Genomic DNA, 18,247 nt, shown 5'->3' on the forward strand with positions numbered 1-18,247 from the left:
ATCTACCCTGAAACTAGATCGCTCAGAAAGTGCCAGCCATGTGCACCAGGGTATGTGCATAAGCATAGCGATTAAGCATGGGAGAATTAACTTAAGCAAGTTAACGCAGACCGCTGATCGCTAACACCCGCAACAGATTTTTCAACGCTTGGAGAGAGATAAAGTACCAACCAATCAGCTCCTGTCGCTTTACAGGCTGAAAAAAATGACAGGAGCTAACTGGTTGGTGCTTTATCTATCTGCAAGATTTTATAACCCAAGGCCTTAAGTGTGTAACTGTAGGTGAGTGTGTTATTGTAGGTAAGTGTCTTACTGTAGGTAAGTGTATTACTGTAGGTAAGTGTGATACTGTAAGTACTGTAAATGTAGGTAATTGTGATACTGTAAGTGTGTAACTGTAGGTAAGTATGTAACTGTATGTAAGTGTGATACTGTAAGTACTGTAAGTGTGTAACTGTAGGTAAGTGTGTTACTGTAGGTATTTTGTTTTCAGTTGTCCTTCCAAAGGTAAAGAATAGCACACTTTATAATTGTATGGGTTTGCATATTTGTGTTAAAGATCACAATCCCGTTTGTTATTTGATTCTCTTGAGTTCCGTAATGGAATGTACAAAATTGTATGGCGTACCTTTACAAATATTGAGTTTGAAGTCTGTGTGTGTGGGGGGGGGGGCAGTTATCAATGCACGGAGAGAGATAAAGGGGTATGGGAATAAGAATTAGCCAATCAGTTTTTAGCTGTCACTTTATAGGCTGTGATTGCAAAATTGAAGATAACATGGTTGCCTACCTGACCCTCTCCATGAGGAAGAAAATGCTCTGTTCCTGGACTTCCCTGGTAATTTATGATTGCCAGCACCTGTGAAGAGCTAGGTAATTGATAAGAAATGTGTCACCACAGGTGATGGCAATCATACATTACCAGGGAAGTCCAGGAACAGAGCATTTTCTCCCTCGTGGAGAGGGGCAGGTAGGCACCCATGCTTTAGAAGCTGATTGGCTGGTACTGTATCTCTCACCTTTATTTCTCTCCAAGCTTTGATAAATCTCCCCCTACTATTTGCATTTCAGCAACATGTTTGAGTAAAATGTAAATGCCAAATTAATTGTTAATCTAATTTTCCATTTTGTTCCTTTTTCAGGTGTATATACTTTTTTGTCTAGTACTTTAGAATCCCTAGAAGACACAGACCATATTCATTTAATTTTGGACAAAATAATAGACTCATTGGTGCATTTTATGGCTAAAACTGGACTTTCCCTTCAGCAGCAGCAAAGACGTCTGGCTCAATTGCTTCTTATTCTGTCACATATCCGGCATATGAGGTAAGATCCTACCTAGATGGGCACATCCAAAAAGGTTCCTTAATGACACTGTAAAGGCGATAAATCAAATCCGATTTAATATCACTTGTGTACAACTGTCACCTCTAAATATACCAAATAAAGACATATCAATATCAGGAAGACATCTCACTTAGAAAACAAAGGTCATCAGTTTTAAACATTTCTCTAACGACAGCACTAGAAATCCTATCCAGTGACATTTTTAGGGCTGGGCAAGCCATACAGTCATATGGGATGCCTGCGGCCATTGTCTCAGAGAAATTACTGAGGACTGAGCTAGGGGTACCTGTAAACACTACAGCTCTATGATTTTGGTACAGTGCAGTACTATTTTTTAATGATCTGTTTTGGCCAGCAGGGCTGTAACTATTTGTACCGGGGCCCGTCTCCAACCCAATTGTTTACCAGTGACATTGTTGATCTACTCTCAACAACTGACATCTCTATGGGGCTCCCACCTCCAGCTGTGCAATCAGAGGTTATAAAAATACAGGACAACTACAGTAGTATCGAGACTCCTCTGATTGGCTCTTTCAGCATGACAGGAAGTGTACTTGCAGGAGGGGTTGCTGATCAGTGATTGCGGTGCACCAGGCAGGAAGGACAGGCAATTATTGGGGGACTCCTGGATGCTGTGAGCACTCCCTATGCACCCCTCTCCCATGCCCAGCGCTGCACTGCTCCCCATGTTGGTGAGGATTGTTAGGATTGCCTCTTGTTTACGTTCAGCCCAAAGCCGATCTCTGACCCTCCCAGTAACTTGTAAGCAGTTATTCATGAAGGACTGTTAGGATGTATTTATATCGCTCCTGTGAGGCCAGCTGCAATGGGCTACTGTCCCTGGATATGGGTATATTGCATTCAAGGTGAAGGGTGCTTGCACCATGTCATCAGATCCCTACATCTGAGTTTGTGGTTTTATCCTGCTCATAATCTAGGTGTGCGACTGTTAATACTATTTCTGTATTTGTCAGGGGCTGACATTATGATCCTGCTCTGAGACAGTTTCCTGTGAGGACAAGCTCCTCCCCCTGTGGCTACACTGCCCTGTTTCTCAGTATGCTACATTTTTTTAAATGATCTGCTTGCACTGTGAATCATATTGTCTAGAAACAGTCCTGTCTATGGCTATTAATATTAACAGTTTGGAGCAAATCCAACTAAGTCCAAACTCCTTAAAATCCTCCCAACTCTAAATCAGTTTGTACATTATAGCACTCTCCACACTGCAACATGGTTAACCCTGTACTATTAGCGAAAGGTACAAGATATTACACTTTGCGGTTCCACACACACAAAAGAGATACATGCAATGAAGACAACCTGTTTTTCATGCACGGATATCATATAAGACATAAATCAACCTTAATTGAGCAGTATTTAAAGAAAAAATACAAAATGAACAACAGAGTTGAACCTGATGTACAGTAGTAGTAAGTCACTTTTAACTCCACCATACATGTATTCAACCCAGTGCACATTAATTATACGAGGAACAGGGTGATCACATTCAAATGTACCAGACTGCCAGGAAAGAGCAATTGCACACTATGTAAGGCAGACCTACATTATTTCATACCTCCCAACAGTCCCGATTTTAGCGGGACAGTCCCGATTATCAGGGCCTGTCCCGCTGTCCCACCCGCGGGTGGCAGTGTCCCGCGGTGTGGGGTGGCTGTTGGGAGTGCTCCCTGTCAGCTGCTAAGCAGCGGGGAATAAACGCTGTGCACACGCGCACAGCGTCTATTCCTGCAGCCAGGGGGCTGGGGGCATGGCTAGAGGCTCACAGAGCCTCTGGGTCATGCCCCCATAGCGGCAAAATGGGGGCGTGGCCTCGCGGGAGAGCTCCGCGTATAGGCCACGCCCCGAACATTTTGGCACGCCTGCGGCGCGCAGCAGCAGCGTCCCGCCTGCTGAACTAGCAAAGTTGGGAGGTATGTTATTTGGGGTTCATAAATTACCCTGGCTTCTTGATCAGCAGCAGATAAACTATCATAGAAACTAGATTTTTGAGAGTGGAGTCTCATAGGTGAAGTTAGGAAGCAATTTGTTCAACTATGGAAAAGATAAAAAAAAAACTTTAAACTGTCTACCACTCACTCCCAGTACATTTTAATAAAGCTCTTTTAACACAGCTTAATATCTCCGAGTTAGGGTTCCAATAATTCAATAATAAGACGTGCTTGGCAAAGAATTCTGAGCATCATGCACTATTACTTGGCTCTACCTAGTGATATAAATCTTTTTGCTTAAATATAAAAGTCCACTCTGAAACTCCATGGTTCTAAAAGGCTTCCAAAGCATAGAAGATGGTTTACTTGATAAGATTGAGTGTTTTTATTTTTTTATGTTAGGCTACAGATTAAGTCATGCATGAAAAAATAAAAATCATGCAATTAATCTTGACCGTCATCTTTTAAGGATGAGCACATAGATGAAAGTACTTGCCTCTACAATTTCCATACTGTCATGAGTTGTTGTTAAAAATGCCAGAGTAACAAAGCCTTAATAGAGATCTTCGTTAAAAAATCCATCTCATTGAAAACATTTGTTTGAATTATTGACAAATATATTTGTAAAAGTTTCTAGAATTGTAAAAACATAAGCCATTTGACTGGGAAGTTTATACTTAACACAACCTGCTCTAGAGAACATAAAGACATATTGTAAAAGAAAAAAGAAAAGGATAGAGCAAAAAAGGTACTAGGAGCTGATACAACAGTATTATCATTTGAAATTTGGGTACATGTGTATTATCACGGCGCCCAGTACACATCTTTGTTAGTGGGCTATTCTGCGTAGTGAAATCGCATCGCATCATGACATGCGATGCGATGCAATTTCAGTACGGTAGCGTAAGTATGCTTATTGGGTGCCGTGATAATACACAAGTACCAAATAAAATAATTTTTACTGTATCATATACAGTAGCTAGATATGGGCCCTCATTCTGATCTGCTCAGTAACCTGCAAAGCTTTCAGCTTACTGAGTAGCTATTGCGCCGCCCCGGCAAATCCCCCCCCCCCCCCGCGCGCCCCGCGCCATCGTATACGCTCGCAGCCATATGAGGAGATGTGTTATGGAAAATCCCCTTGCATGTGCCCATTGCTGGAGAAACCATTCAATGGTCACTGACCACAGAATGATTTCTCCCGGGCTTGCAAATATGTCAGTGGAGAGTGACTTATATTTGCATGCTTCCGGACGAAGACAGGTGGGGTGGTTGACATCATGTGACATTAGCCACCTGACCTCAACATGCCCGCATTCCCATGGGGACGCCCATGAAACACTGGACATTCCCATGGGCGACACCTGACTCCGCCACCCCCAACCCAAAAAAATCCAAAGAAGAGCAACAAAGCTTATTAGGGGAATGGAGAATTTAAGCTATGAGGAAAGATTAAACAATTTGGGACTATTTACACTAAAGAAAAGACGTTTAAGGGGGCATATGCTCAACATGTATAAATATATTAGGGGCCAATATAAGGAACTGTCAAACACCCTTTTTTCTACTAGAAAGAATCTAGGACGCGAGGGCACGAGTTTAGATTAGAAGAAAAAAGATTTTGTTCATCTAGAAGAAAATAAATTCTTTACAGTCAGAGCAGTCAAACTTTGGAACTCTCTTCCTGGAGAAGTGGTGTCGGTAGACACTATAAATACGTTTAAAATAAGGTTGGACAAACATTTATTGGTTAAAAACATCCATGGGTACGAATAAGTAACATAATCTGTCTTTAAAATATCAGAACATACTATACAAGCTACTATAAATATAGGTTGAACTACTGTAGATGGACGCAAGTCTTTATTCAGCCTCACCTACTATGTAACTATGTAACCCACAACACTCTCTGCGAACGGCTCGGCGACTATGCAAGTCACTGGAACCGTTCACCCAGGAACCCTGCACATGCACATAAACCATTATGCACATGCTCACCTCGGTCCCTCATGCAAACACGTGGGGGACAGAATCAATTACAATGAGCTCCATGGTTTGTAATCTTTGTAAGTATAATGAGTCCAGTCTCATATTGCAGAATCTTAGAAGTTTACTACACTGGTTCCAGTCCTAATTACAGTAATACAGTACAGCAATTACACACTAAGTATTAATCTGCTTCAATCCACTCATTCCCTCTTCTGGACACTTGGTTTTCTAAGTCCAAGTCTCCAGATCTGCAGGGATGTTATAGTACAGCAACCTATACTGTATATGTACAGTCCAGAATAAGCCGCACTCCAGCCTTGAAATAAACAATTTTCTTTTAATAAACACAGCAACAGCAACGTTTCAATACTTTTCAGTATTTTCCTCAGGCTAGAGAACACTACAAATTACTGACCTTTTATGTGTTAACAACCTGCGTCTGTCCAGCAGCGTGGACGCCGGGACCCGTGACACTCCCTAGTGATGTCATATAATGTGGCCAGTGTGCAGCAATAGCCGTCAACAGCCGTTACTATGGTGATAGGGCAAGCAATTAACAATTTGCATGGTGCATACAAAAACATATATAAACATACAAGGAATCCAGCACCGGCGCTAACTCTTCACTCTATCTAATTATATACAATTCACAGCACATATAAATATCCTGGAACTGCTAAACACATTGATATTACATACTAAAAAATATGCATACAGTATATATCAAATGTACCTCAAGTGAGAACTCCTACTCCTGAGGCTTCATTTAGGCCGCAGATACATAATCCACTTACTTTCTAACTGCAATAGGCGTAAGCCCCTATTGCCACCCCTTTTTTATGCCTCTACATGATCTATCATGCGATATTTGATGCTCGTTAAACTATGACTCATCTGTGCAAAATAACGAGCCACTGGTTGGGGACTAGATCGTTACAAGCGCTGCCTTGATCGCTGAATGGTGCGCGCTCATGCGCTCTTTGAAAGCGCGCTCCGTTTTACCTATGTAGCTCTTGCCACAAGGACACAGGATTTGATATACTACAAATTTTGAATTGCAATTTAAGGTATGTCTGATTTCTAGTGGTTTCCCCGACTGGGGATGGTAGAAAATAGTACCCGGGATAAGGAATTTACATGTCACGCATGTGCACCTTATACACCCTAACACTTTTTTTCTTCTTATGCTGTTTTTTTTCTGCCGGGGTGTAGGTTTTTACTAACATATCCTGCAGATTTTTTGAGCTTTTGTAGCACGGTAGAATTCTAGTTGTAGACAATTTTAAATCTGGATCTGATTTCACCAGAGACCAATGTTTCTTCACTACCTTCGTGATATCGGGGCTAGAATTGGTGTAGGTGCTAAACCCAAGGTATCACGCTCTGATTCTCTGTATATGTAGGAATTCTAGCACTATGTCAAGTTGGGCCAATATAAAGCGTCCCAATGGTTACCACCAAAAGACACAAATCGCCATAGCATGGAGAACCATAGTAAGGAGCCATACAAACTAATATTTGTTAGTGTAGGATTTGGAGTTTGCAGCTCTGTAGTGCAAGTATTGATTTACTTTTCTTTTTTAACCCTTGTGGAATCTGGCTAGCACTATTATATATTTTTATGTTTTATTCCCTTTTGTGATTTGCTTTATTGTAAAAATATGTAATATTCTAAATTAGCCAATTAATTACATTTATATTTATTTCAATCACTTAATGAATCAATTTAAAACATTCATATAGTTTATTAAACTGCCATCCTGTCTGCCACTGCTGTGACGCAGTGGGGCAGATGTATTAAGCCTGGCAAAATGAGAAATCTGTGATAAAAAGAAAGGTCATAAAGCACCAGACATCAGCTGTGTTTAAAAAATGACTCCTGGTGCAATATCACCTTCCACTTTTCAGTGCTTTATCACCACTTTATCACTTTACCAGGCTTTATATATCTGCCCCATTGTTTCATAGCTATGTTCTTAAAGTAACTGCTATGTTTGTTTGTGCCACTGCTTTGTTTAACCAGCCTTTAATGGTGAACAATATTGTGAGCTGCTAGATGTCAAAATTGACTTGAAATTACTGGAAATTAATGTTATTGCTATATAAGAAACTGTTAATAAATTAAATAAATATTGAGGTTAGTAAAACTGTAGAAACAGACCCAAATTGTACGATTTTAGCTGTTTTTTAGCAATTTGTTTAAAAAATAAAATTAAAAAAACCAAAACACATGACAGTGGTTTTGCCTAAGTCAGAAAACAAAACAGAGTTTTATTATTTGCAAAACAAAAACAAAGGGGTCGGTACTCTTGTTAAATCTGCTTTACCCATAATACCCTAATGTTTTAACCCATAACCCTGGGTCTTCTTTACACAACATTGGTTTCCATGGTTACTCACAATCCTTGATGAAAACCAGCATCATGTGTCACTACAAAGAAGAAATGTATTTAACAATTAAGTGATAATAGAAGTTAAGCTGTGGGAGTTAAAGGCCAAGCATCCATTTATGGTATAACATCATTCAGAAACAGCATTGAGATTCTAGCTTTCTGTTGATGACTTTGTTTCCCATTTAGATTTCTCTAGGATCTAAAACAAGCTATTGCATTTATCTTTACAGCAATAAAGGAATGGAACATCTGTACAGTATGAAGTGCAAAAACGTTGTGCCACTGTATGACCTGTTGCTGGAAATGCTGGATGCGCATCGGATGCATACACCCAAAGAAAACTTTGTAGCGCAAGAGGAAGACAGCCAGAGTCCAATAACGGCTGTCCCCACAACCTCACCATGTTTGCAGCCTTTTTATGTCAATAGGGAGGAAGCAAGTTTACAGAGTGCAGTATAAAAGCATTTTTTTTTTTACTGTAATGGGCTTTATTATTTTTCTTTTTTTTTTTAAATTGGTCTTCAGTGCCATAAAATTCCCAGCAGTATACTACCTATCTGTAGTGAGTGCATCACATTAGCTGAGTAATGCTGCGTATGCTAACACACTCCGGCACATGTCTATCACTAATGAATTCTAGTGCAGGGTTTCATAGTCTGCTTTCTATCTTGGAGCCACTGGGCTGAGACTGTCAGGAATCCACAACATTACTTGACATGATTTTTATGCATGCTATTACACGTGACACTGTGTTCCTAAGGAGCACAACTTTTCTACAGCTTTTAATTTCTAGGATAATGTGAAGATAGCATATACAATGGCTATCACATATTCACTATATATATACACCATAGGTTCGCACATGCAAGTTGTAATCAACTCAACACCGCATTGAAATATATCATTTTCAAGGCCACCCTATCTACAGTTATCTTAACGCATCTATTTCTCAGTGTTTTTATAGGTATTGCTTGTGTCATTGTCATGTACCATGGTTCCGCCATCCAACAGTACAACACATTGAAGTGTTTATCAGTGGCTTCTGTACTTTGATCAACACCGTTCTTAACTTTGTAATGGCAAATAAGTTCATGAATAAACATGGTAAATAAATCGTTCAGTACAATGGAAATGAAGTAGTCCACAAGGACTAGAAGCCATTTGTCTTTCCCAGAGGCATTGGAATGGGGTAGGCCAGAACGCCCTTACCATTAATACATTTTATTATAAGAAATTGTTGTCTTTCTTGTTTTCTCTTTTATCATCATCTTTGCATAACAATTATATTAAGTAACAAAACTGTAAAACAAAACATTGATGGCCACATCCCAATTCAATTCAACAAAAAGTTGACTGTGGTCTTAACTAAAACATACAGTTATGTTGTCAAAAAAGTAAATTCATTCTTTGTTCTGCCTATTACACTGTATAACACAATGTAAAATACTAGTAATATAGTCATTCCTGCTATTGCCAGTACAATGGTCCTCTTCTTCTGGTGAACTATCCATCTCTATCGCTGCAGTGGGAGACGTTGGAGATGATGGAGTTAGGATAGATCACATTTGATCATGATATACAGTAGTTGACAATTGATTTAACACTGAGAAATAATATTCACATATAAAGGGGCTGATTATCCCCCAAACCTAAACTAGTCAACTCAATTTATAGTACTGGATTATTATATTCAGGAGTACAATTACAAACTGTTTATTTTGTCACTTGTAGCTCATCGCAGCAAATCATGAATGTTTTCATTCTTATCCCCCTATGTGATCATGAATGTATACTGATAGCACTAGCAGCTTATTAAATTCTTCACGAAATATATGTTTAATTGTATGTTTAATTGTAAATATTCCATTATTATTACTATATGATTTTTTTTTGGGGGGGGGGGGGGGGGCAAACACCTTTAGTCTTTTTTGTTGCACTGCACTTACAATTTTCTCTATGTTAAGGTGTACCAAAGTGTGATATAGAGTGCCTTCAATTAGTGAGACAGAGCAAGGAAACTATCAATGTGACAGCCACTCTGTTAAATGTGATCTCCAAGTGACATGTCCTTTGCCAGTTTTTAACCTGCTCGAAATCTGAGCACAAAACTCTGTTCAAGCTTGTCAGACGGAACCTAATTTGGCAAGGTTCTCCTTTGACTATTCAAGATATAGTTATATTATCGAATGTACAGTATAGCCAGAAAGAAGGTTTAGCAACAGTGCCTACTTGGACCAATAGATTATCAATGGATGTGAACCAATCACATAACACTACATACAGTATATATATATATATATACACATATATGTCACATATGTACTAATGTATAGAAATTTAATGACTAGCCCTAGAAGGATTTTCTGGTGGGTATTACTGTAGAATAATTTTTGTTACATATATGGTTTGACAACAAGGCATAGAACATGTAAGTTATATGTGCAGTCTGTGACGCTTCAGCTATGGTGGATCTATCAGTCCCAGAATGCTCTGTATGATTTTGGCCACCTGTGTCACACCTACTGTATATTAGATCCAAAACATAAAGGTAACTGCAAGAACCAAACATAAGTGGAGACTTATCAATACAGGTTGAGTATCCCGTATCCAAATATCCGTTTTCCAAATTATTCCGAAAACCGTACATTCCAGAAAGTGGAAAAAATATTTTTTTGTTGCTAAAAACCTACTTGGGACATCTGTAACAGCACTAATGGGGACATGATATGTAACTGGCACTAAATATGTGCAAGGCCATGATTGCTGGGCATTCAATTTCAGTATCTGAGATTGTAAACAAACTTTGTTTCATGTTTTGAAACCTTGTTTTATGCACAAATAAAATATATTTGTGTGTTTTTCATGTGTTTGATGTGTTTATAGTTATACAACATAAATGCAAGATACCTCAAGATACATCATTGAAAATATTCTGAAATAAGGCATAATCCGTTATCCAAAATTCTTCTGGTCCCGAGAATTTTGGTTAAGGGATAGGCAACCTGTAGTATACCCTTTGCACTATTACATACTAGATAGAATGATCACATTTAACCAAATGCTGCTTATTATTGTCAGTTACTTAGTATGACCCACCTATATACATTTAGTTCAATAATACATTATTCTATACCTCCCTTTAAACTCTTATGCATTATAATAAAATATGCACAGTTTTATTACAATGTGTCTCGGAACGACATTATTCTTATATGTAAAGTTGCACTATTGTTGAATGTAAAATCAGCAGTAACAGAAATGTTATGTTGAAACCCCAGAATGCACTAGTTTATACAAATGGACCAAAAATTATTATTTTACCTGAGACAGCACATTTGTTCTATTTTTTTTTATTAGAAAAATTATACAAATATTTAGGTTCATAGTTTTCCTTATGTGCATTGCATTTGTAGCACATAAATGTTCTTTAAAACAGTTAAATACAACATAACAAGCAAAGTACAATAAATAAAAAAAGGAAATTCATTATGTAGAGGCTGCATATTTTAACAATGCCTCATTACATTACTATTATTTTTTTATTTTGTTTAAAAAGGTGTTTAGGAGACTGAGGGGTAAATTTACTAAGGTGGGAGTTCTATTGAAGATGAGACATTGCCTATAGCAACCAATCCGTTCCTTATTCTTATATATGTATCATCTTCTAGGAGATATATATAGAATCTGATAGAATCCCATCTTCAATAAAACTCCCATCTCAGTAAATTTACCCCTGAGTCTCCTAAATCTATAGATTGTGTCATTTAGAATTTTTATTTTTAACATTTGTCTGTGATATGCCCAGTATAACAACACTGTACATACAGTATATACAGTAGTAGACTAGTTATCAGAATGACGGAACAAAATAACAGTAATGTCAGTGCTGCCGGCTGCAATCTCCCAAATGGTGCAAAACTTGAATTGCTCCGTCGGACACCATTAGTGGCCACCGGCAGAAAAACACTTGAAAACCACCCATAGAGGTGAGGATCAATATTAGCCTTGTATTATATAGGATATATAAACATGCTACTATAAGCATATTTGCATTAAGTCTCATGTATTACTGAGCCATATCAGTAAAAGCACAACTTCATAATTGGTTATAATTTAATATAACTATGGTGCTGATTTATTAAGCCTGGTGAAGTGATAAAGTGGAGATGAAGTAGAAGGTGATAACACAACAGCCAATCAGCTGTGTATGAAAAATGACAGTTAGGAGTTGATTGGCTGGTGAGTTATCATGTTCTACTTTATCTCTTCACCAGGCTTAATACATCTGCCCCTACTGTATATTAATAAATATGTATTAAATCTAAAAAACTTTTTATAACAAATATGCTGTAATCAATTTTTATCACTGCTTTCTAAGAAAAATAATATTTTTTTAAGCAATTTGTTTTGATCACTTTTTATTTCTACCTTCAATGCCATCACAACGAGAAAAACATGAGCAGTAAATTGCACTATTTAAACGGCATTTAAAATCCAATTTTCTCCACAATAGAGGCATTCGTTTTGCTGGCTGACCTACAATTTAAATGATCCACACTGTAAACACTAACACCCCTGAGGCATGTCAGCCCCCCAAAATGGCTACCGTATATCCCTTTTGTGCATGTGACAGACACATATAATTAGTTTTTTTTTTTAAATTACGTTTCTCTTTAGGCTGAAACAGTATTCTGCTTGCTATAAAAACAACTAAATAGGAATACATTTGCAATATAGTTGTAGCAGCTAAAGTCAGGGCCATTAATTGGCCCATTCAAAATACTGTATGCATTCATTTTTATATTCTGTATTTTGTCCATGTTGCTTTGTGAAATATAAGATATAATGTGCTTTATGTTTTTTTATGCAGTTACCACAATTTGATTGTACAAATGAGGGAAAGCAGCATCTGTAACAAAGATGATAAAAAAAGTAATATTTTATATTAGATTGAACAGTTGAATGTATTTCTGATAATGTGTCAGGCAGTTTGGGATGCCAATATATTATGTGTTGACTTAAAATTGCATTCAGAATTAATTGAGCCTTTTAATATAATTTTGCTTAATAAGCTTTTTCTTAACCATAAACCTTACATGAGCATAACATTGAGCATCTCTGTTGATGGTATGTACTAATTCTAATTACTAAGGGCAGCTTTATATGTTTGACTCAATTTTAATTTTGTGGCTTTTTAGCAATTGTCAAGCTAAAATGTTGCATTTTTAATGAAAGTTAGGAGATTTACAGTCAGCATCAGGTTATCAAAAATATTCAGTAACATCAAAACAAAATACATTTTTACATTTTCTATAATTCATAATTGCAATAGTTATAGATGGGGAAATTATCAAAGCTTGTAGAGAGATCAAGTGGAGCGATATTAAATACTACATAAGCTTCTGTCATTGAAAATGACAATTACGTCTCTCTCCAAGAAGACGTTTACGACAATTACGTCTCTCTCCAAGATTTAATAACTTTGAACACAGTACTTGCCCCTAACCTCATATCACTGAAAAAAAAGACAAGAATAAACTTATTTTTTGGAAACAGCTAATTAAATTAATTGTAATACCTGTATATTGTAATATCAGTGCACAGGTTGAGTGTCCCATATCTAAACATCTGATATTTGAAATATTCAGAAATCCAGAAATTTTACCGAACTGAGATATTGACACATTTGCTTTCGGATGGTTCAGTGTACACAAACTTTGTTTAATATACAAATTTATTCAAACCTATTGTATAAAACTACCTCCAGGCTATGTGTTTATGAAACATAAATGCATTTTGCATTTCAATTTGGGTCCCATAGCCAAGTTATCTCATTATGGTATGCAAATATTCCAAATATACAGAAAAATATGAAAATATGAAAACAAATATTTCTCGTCACAAGCATTTTGGATATGGAAGAATCAGCTTCTTTCAACTTTCATTTAATTCTCTAATAAACAAATCACACTTAACCAACATTATAATTATGCCATCATGTAGATGAGTAAATAAACAAAAGAGTTGATTGTTTGATTATTATTGGGGGAAAAATGAAAATTGTGCAGAAATAGGATACAGAAAACAATAAAGGGAAAAATAAAATGTCACTTCTTTTTTTCTTGTTTTATATGTAGAGAACAAGATTATCAAAAGGGCTAGGGTTATTAGAAGAACATTTGCCATTTACACATTCTTTTCAGTAAAAATAGTAGATTCTATGCACTCTTTTACGTGACAAATTTTCTAATCATGACTTTCTAAACTCTAAACTACACACAATGTTTGGGTTATTTTAAAGTTGAGTTAAACTAGACAAATTACATTTCCTTATAAAAATATAAACACAATTTAAAATCTTGTCAATTGTTCTAAGCAGATTTTGGATAATATCATCATGTTTTATCAATTATAAACCATGGACAACACAAGAAAATCCAGAACTTATGTAATAATAATTATATGAAGAATTGTTGTTTAAATTAGAAATTTAAATGCAACAATATTCAAATATTTGCTCAGTTCTACAATAATACATATATTTAAATAAATGAGAAGTATATTAGAATTAGATAATAAGTAAGTCAATTGGAGAACACTAAATCTTTTCATACAATTAACAAAATTAAAATAATTTTGATTAAATAAAACATATGATTAGGAAAAAAACACTTCCTAGTTTACATAAATCAGAAGTGAGTATATTTTACTCTTTATTGCTATTCCCCAATAATATTGGTAAAACCAACCATTCCCTCTTATAAATAGAATCATTTTAATCTAGTTAAACTCTCATTTTGATATGGCCAACACATTGGCTTTCTTTGCCTACATAAACTAAAAAGGTAATTTTTATTCATAACTTTACCACAAAGCTGCATAGATAATAAATTATATATATTATATAAAATTAAAAGCTTTAATGACAGGCAATTAAGTACAAACCACCATTCTATCTAATGATTACAAGCAGAAGTTTTCTGTTTCTTGTTCATTTTATTAAAAATATATACCACATCTGATGTGCTATAGTTATGTAGAATGTATTTAAATGAGTCAAATATCTTATTTGCACTTAGTTTTGTTCCTAAAAACTACTTTGATTATAGTAAAATCATTTCCATACAGCAAATGATAAAAGCCTTAAGAAAGTATTAACAGTAAATCATTTTCAGCAGAAATGGAGGTTAATCTTTTCTAAGAATTCCTAATTATGCACCAACAATTACATAAAACAGTTATTATCTGGGTGTTTGTGAATATTATAATTGTGCAGTACCTATTTTATTTGGTAACCTGTTTCTTTTGAGATTCATGTACCAAAATGCATTCAGTGATATACTTTTCATAGTCAATGTTATTTGTTCTGTTATGTTAAAAGATTGTGTACGCCTCTTTCATGTCTTGGATAAAATATATGAAACAATTTATAACAATGGAACACATGAAACTACAAGAAGTTTTCTTAAGCTCTTTGATGTTGAAATAAAAAAATAACTAAAATTAAAAAAAATGACTGAGACTTCTTATTTTCTTACGTTGTTGGGTGTCCTTCGCCTGCAAATCAAATTGGTCATGAATGTTATTTTCAAGATTCATTCAGAAGATGACAGAAGCGTTGTGCTGGATATGCATCTAAGTTGTACTGGATATGTGCTGCAGTGGTCATGTGATGGCAATCACAGAGAAAATGTATTTGCAAAGTGACTGTCAATCAGGGAGCACTTGGGAATACAGATGGAGCGTGGCCCATCTTTGCAGGGGATGGCGGAAGATTCGCCAGCCACCATCCCCCTCCAGCCGCCGTAAGGGGATGCGCGCACGTCCCCTTATAACGGGACCCCCCCCGGGTCCCCGCCGCCTCACCGACGGTCGCCCCGGGTCCCCGCCGCCTTGCCGCACCCCCCCTAACCCTGTCCGTCTCCCTGAAGTGGAGACGGACAGGGTTCCCGTCCCCCCGCCGACGGGAAACTGGGACACACGTGCGTGTGAGACGCACGCGCGTCCCAGTCTCTATTGCTGGCGCTCGCCAGTGCAAGGGATCTGGCGAGCGCCCGCCAAAGATGGGACACGCTCCATCTGTATTACTGGGAGTAATGACAAAATGTGGACATGAATCAGAGTACAGTACAGTACACCTACAATCTCAGATGCAGCTGCAATGTGTTCTGTATCTCAGATCCAGTGCCCATGCTATGCAACCATAATGCTTTTAAGAAATTTGATAATAGACTGGTCTATAATGAATGCTGCATCTATGTATGTAGTCACTAGGAATGCCAATGGTGGGTTTCTTTATACAAATCAAGATAGCTAACACAATAGAATGTTTTCTCACTGCTGCTAAATACATATCTGCAGCTGCAAATGCACTGGCATACATGTCGGAATCAGGCCTACTGGTCACATATAGTATAACACTGTTTTTTATACACAATTTACAGTACATCTATCATTCACTAGTAGAATCTAGAGGTGGTGTTACACTAAGACCCATTTATTCATGTTCACCAATATATCCAAACACGCGGATCCCTTTTGTTTGGACATGTGTTACTGGAAAAAATAAGATAATTAGTATGTATGTGACCGGCATAATTACTTAGACCCCAACATCAATCAATCAATTTGTATACTACCCCAATACTGTAATTTCTTATTCATATTATATTTTAAAAATACTTTATCTTCAGTTTATTATTAGACATACTCTTACATTTAATGTTTCTCCTGGACATACATTGCATTAATTTCCTAATAGAATTGACTACTGAAATATGTTAATGAACAAATGTGAAAAAGTAGATAAAAATACTTTTTTGAATACTGGTATCATTATACTGGATGGCTTCATACAAATTTGACATTTCAATAAATGACTATTTTGCAACAGTAGATGATGATTTAATTTCATACTGTGTCCTGGCACATTTTTTGCACTTATCATATCAATCTTATAATAATGACTCAAATTTATCATCCTAATGTCCAAACCATTAGTTTGAAAAATAAACCTTGTGCTTAGCTGGTGGATGAAGTAGAACGGGGTTTAGCTTTTTCCACTAGAAATAGAATAATATAATAACAGTTTAATGCAGCTCTTGCAATAAAAAATACATTTCTACAAGGATTAGTATAAAAAGTATTTGCACCTTTGTGGAACACCACAAATTAGAGCTTTGCACCTATGTTTGAGCCACTTCACTTATACCCAGTGCTAGATTTCCCAATAGACACTTGAGGAACATGCCTATGGTGGCACGGCAGTCCCACTGCATCAGAACTGCCCAAATTCTCAGGAGTGTACACCTATGCAGTACAGGGGTCTGAAAGGTTAGGTTCATATCAGAGAGTCTTAGAGAGTTGCATGTCCCAGATTGGGAGTCCGCTGAAGAGTACGTAGCCCACAAAAGGCCAAGAAGAAACAGAATTTAAGGGGCAGAGCAGAATTGGAGAAAAGGTCAGCTACACATAATATTGAGGCTCATGCAAATACCCTTTTTCATTAATCTATCATGACTTTTAGGAAAGCTTAGAGGTAAAACCATATTAAATCAATCATTAATGACCCATAGAGAACCTCAGACCTGATGCAACTCTTAGCAGGAGGAAGAACCTAACAGAAAAGCCATAAGACTTCTAACTGTACTATTATTGCAGGCAAAAACAGCTGTCCTCTTCAATATGGGCAATAGACATTATCCAGAAACTACATAATCTGGGAAGGAGAGAGAGCATGCCTTTTGGGGGATTATAAAATAACTGACATAACATAGAAGTTAAACAAAACAGGTAGAAAAAGAAGACTCTTTGTTGGGGGCACACTTAAGGTGGATGATGTGTGCGTCGAAATTATACTGTGAATGAAAAATATTTGATAAGTTGATGAATTTAAAACTTAGCTTTTAATAAGGTTTATTCTCTAAGATAAATTGATCTCAAAACAAGAGATACAAGAAGGGACACACAAAGAACATATATAACAAATAAACACTGGTTAAAAGTTAATAACCAAAAAAAGAGGATGTGATCAAGCCCCAGGGAGGGGCGTAACGCGTCTTCCGTGCCACCCGGCAATCTACACTGCACCCCTGATGCGCTAAGCTGAAATACCGGCTTTCTGAAAAACGTACAGAAGCCGCTATAAGTACCCGGCGCCTGCCGCCCGACTGGTTTACTGGTGCTGACGGGAGGACTTAGTACTCAGCACACAACTGTACGCACCACATCCCCTCCAACCTGAGGTCCTTGTGCGCGTACCACAGCGGTCACTGACACCCGCTACATGCTGCCCGGCTGCTGCGTAAACTAACTTCAGACATTTGTGACACTTATCCCCGCCAGCCAGAGATCCCCCTGTGTGTTCCACAGCGGTGGCTAAATCCCCCTACACACTGCCCGACTGCTGCAGAGTCTCAATACAGACATTTGGGACATTACAACCACGCTGGAAGAAATTACCATTTGGGAATCCCCACTACACACTACCCGACTGCCACTGAGCTTATCTGCGGGATCTGTGGACACCTCATCGGGTCTGGGCGACTCCTAAATGATTGGCTGAGA

General features: G+C 37.3%; 1 protein-coding gene across 1 annotated transcript in view; it reads left to right on the forward strand.

Moving 5' to 3' along the window:
• Positions 1-15,188, forward strand: part of ESR1 (estrogen receptor 1) — a 213,229-nt gene extending 198,041 nt beyond the window's left edge. Inside the window, exons 7-8 of the mRNA XM_083176201.1 lie at positions 1,143-1,326; positions 7,912-15,188. Coding sequence (XP_083032327.1) covers positions 1,143-1,326; positions 7,912-8,140 — 413 coding nt within the window. The 3' untranslated portion in view covers positions 8,141-15,188. The remainder of the gene's footprint in view (positions 1-1,142; positions 1,327-7,911) is intronic.
• The last annotated feature ends 3,059 nt before the right edge of the window (positions 15,189-18,247 follow it).

The sequence above is a fragment of the Crinia signifera genome, chromosome 3 (genome assembly GCF_055691185.1).
Source record: "Crinia signifera chromosome 3, ASM5569118v1, whole genome shotgun sequence".
In the NCBI taxonomy this organism is placed as follows: domain Eukaryota; kingdom Metazoa; phylum Chordata; class Amphibia; order Anura; family Myobatrachidae; genus Crinia; species Crinia signifera.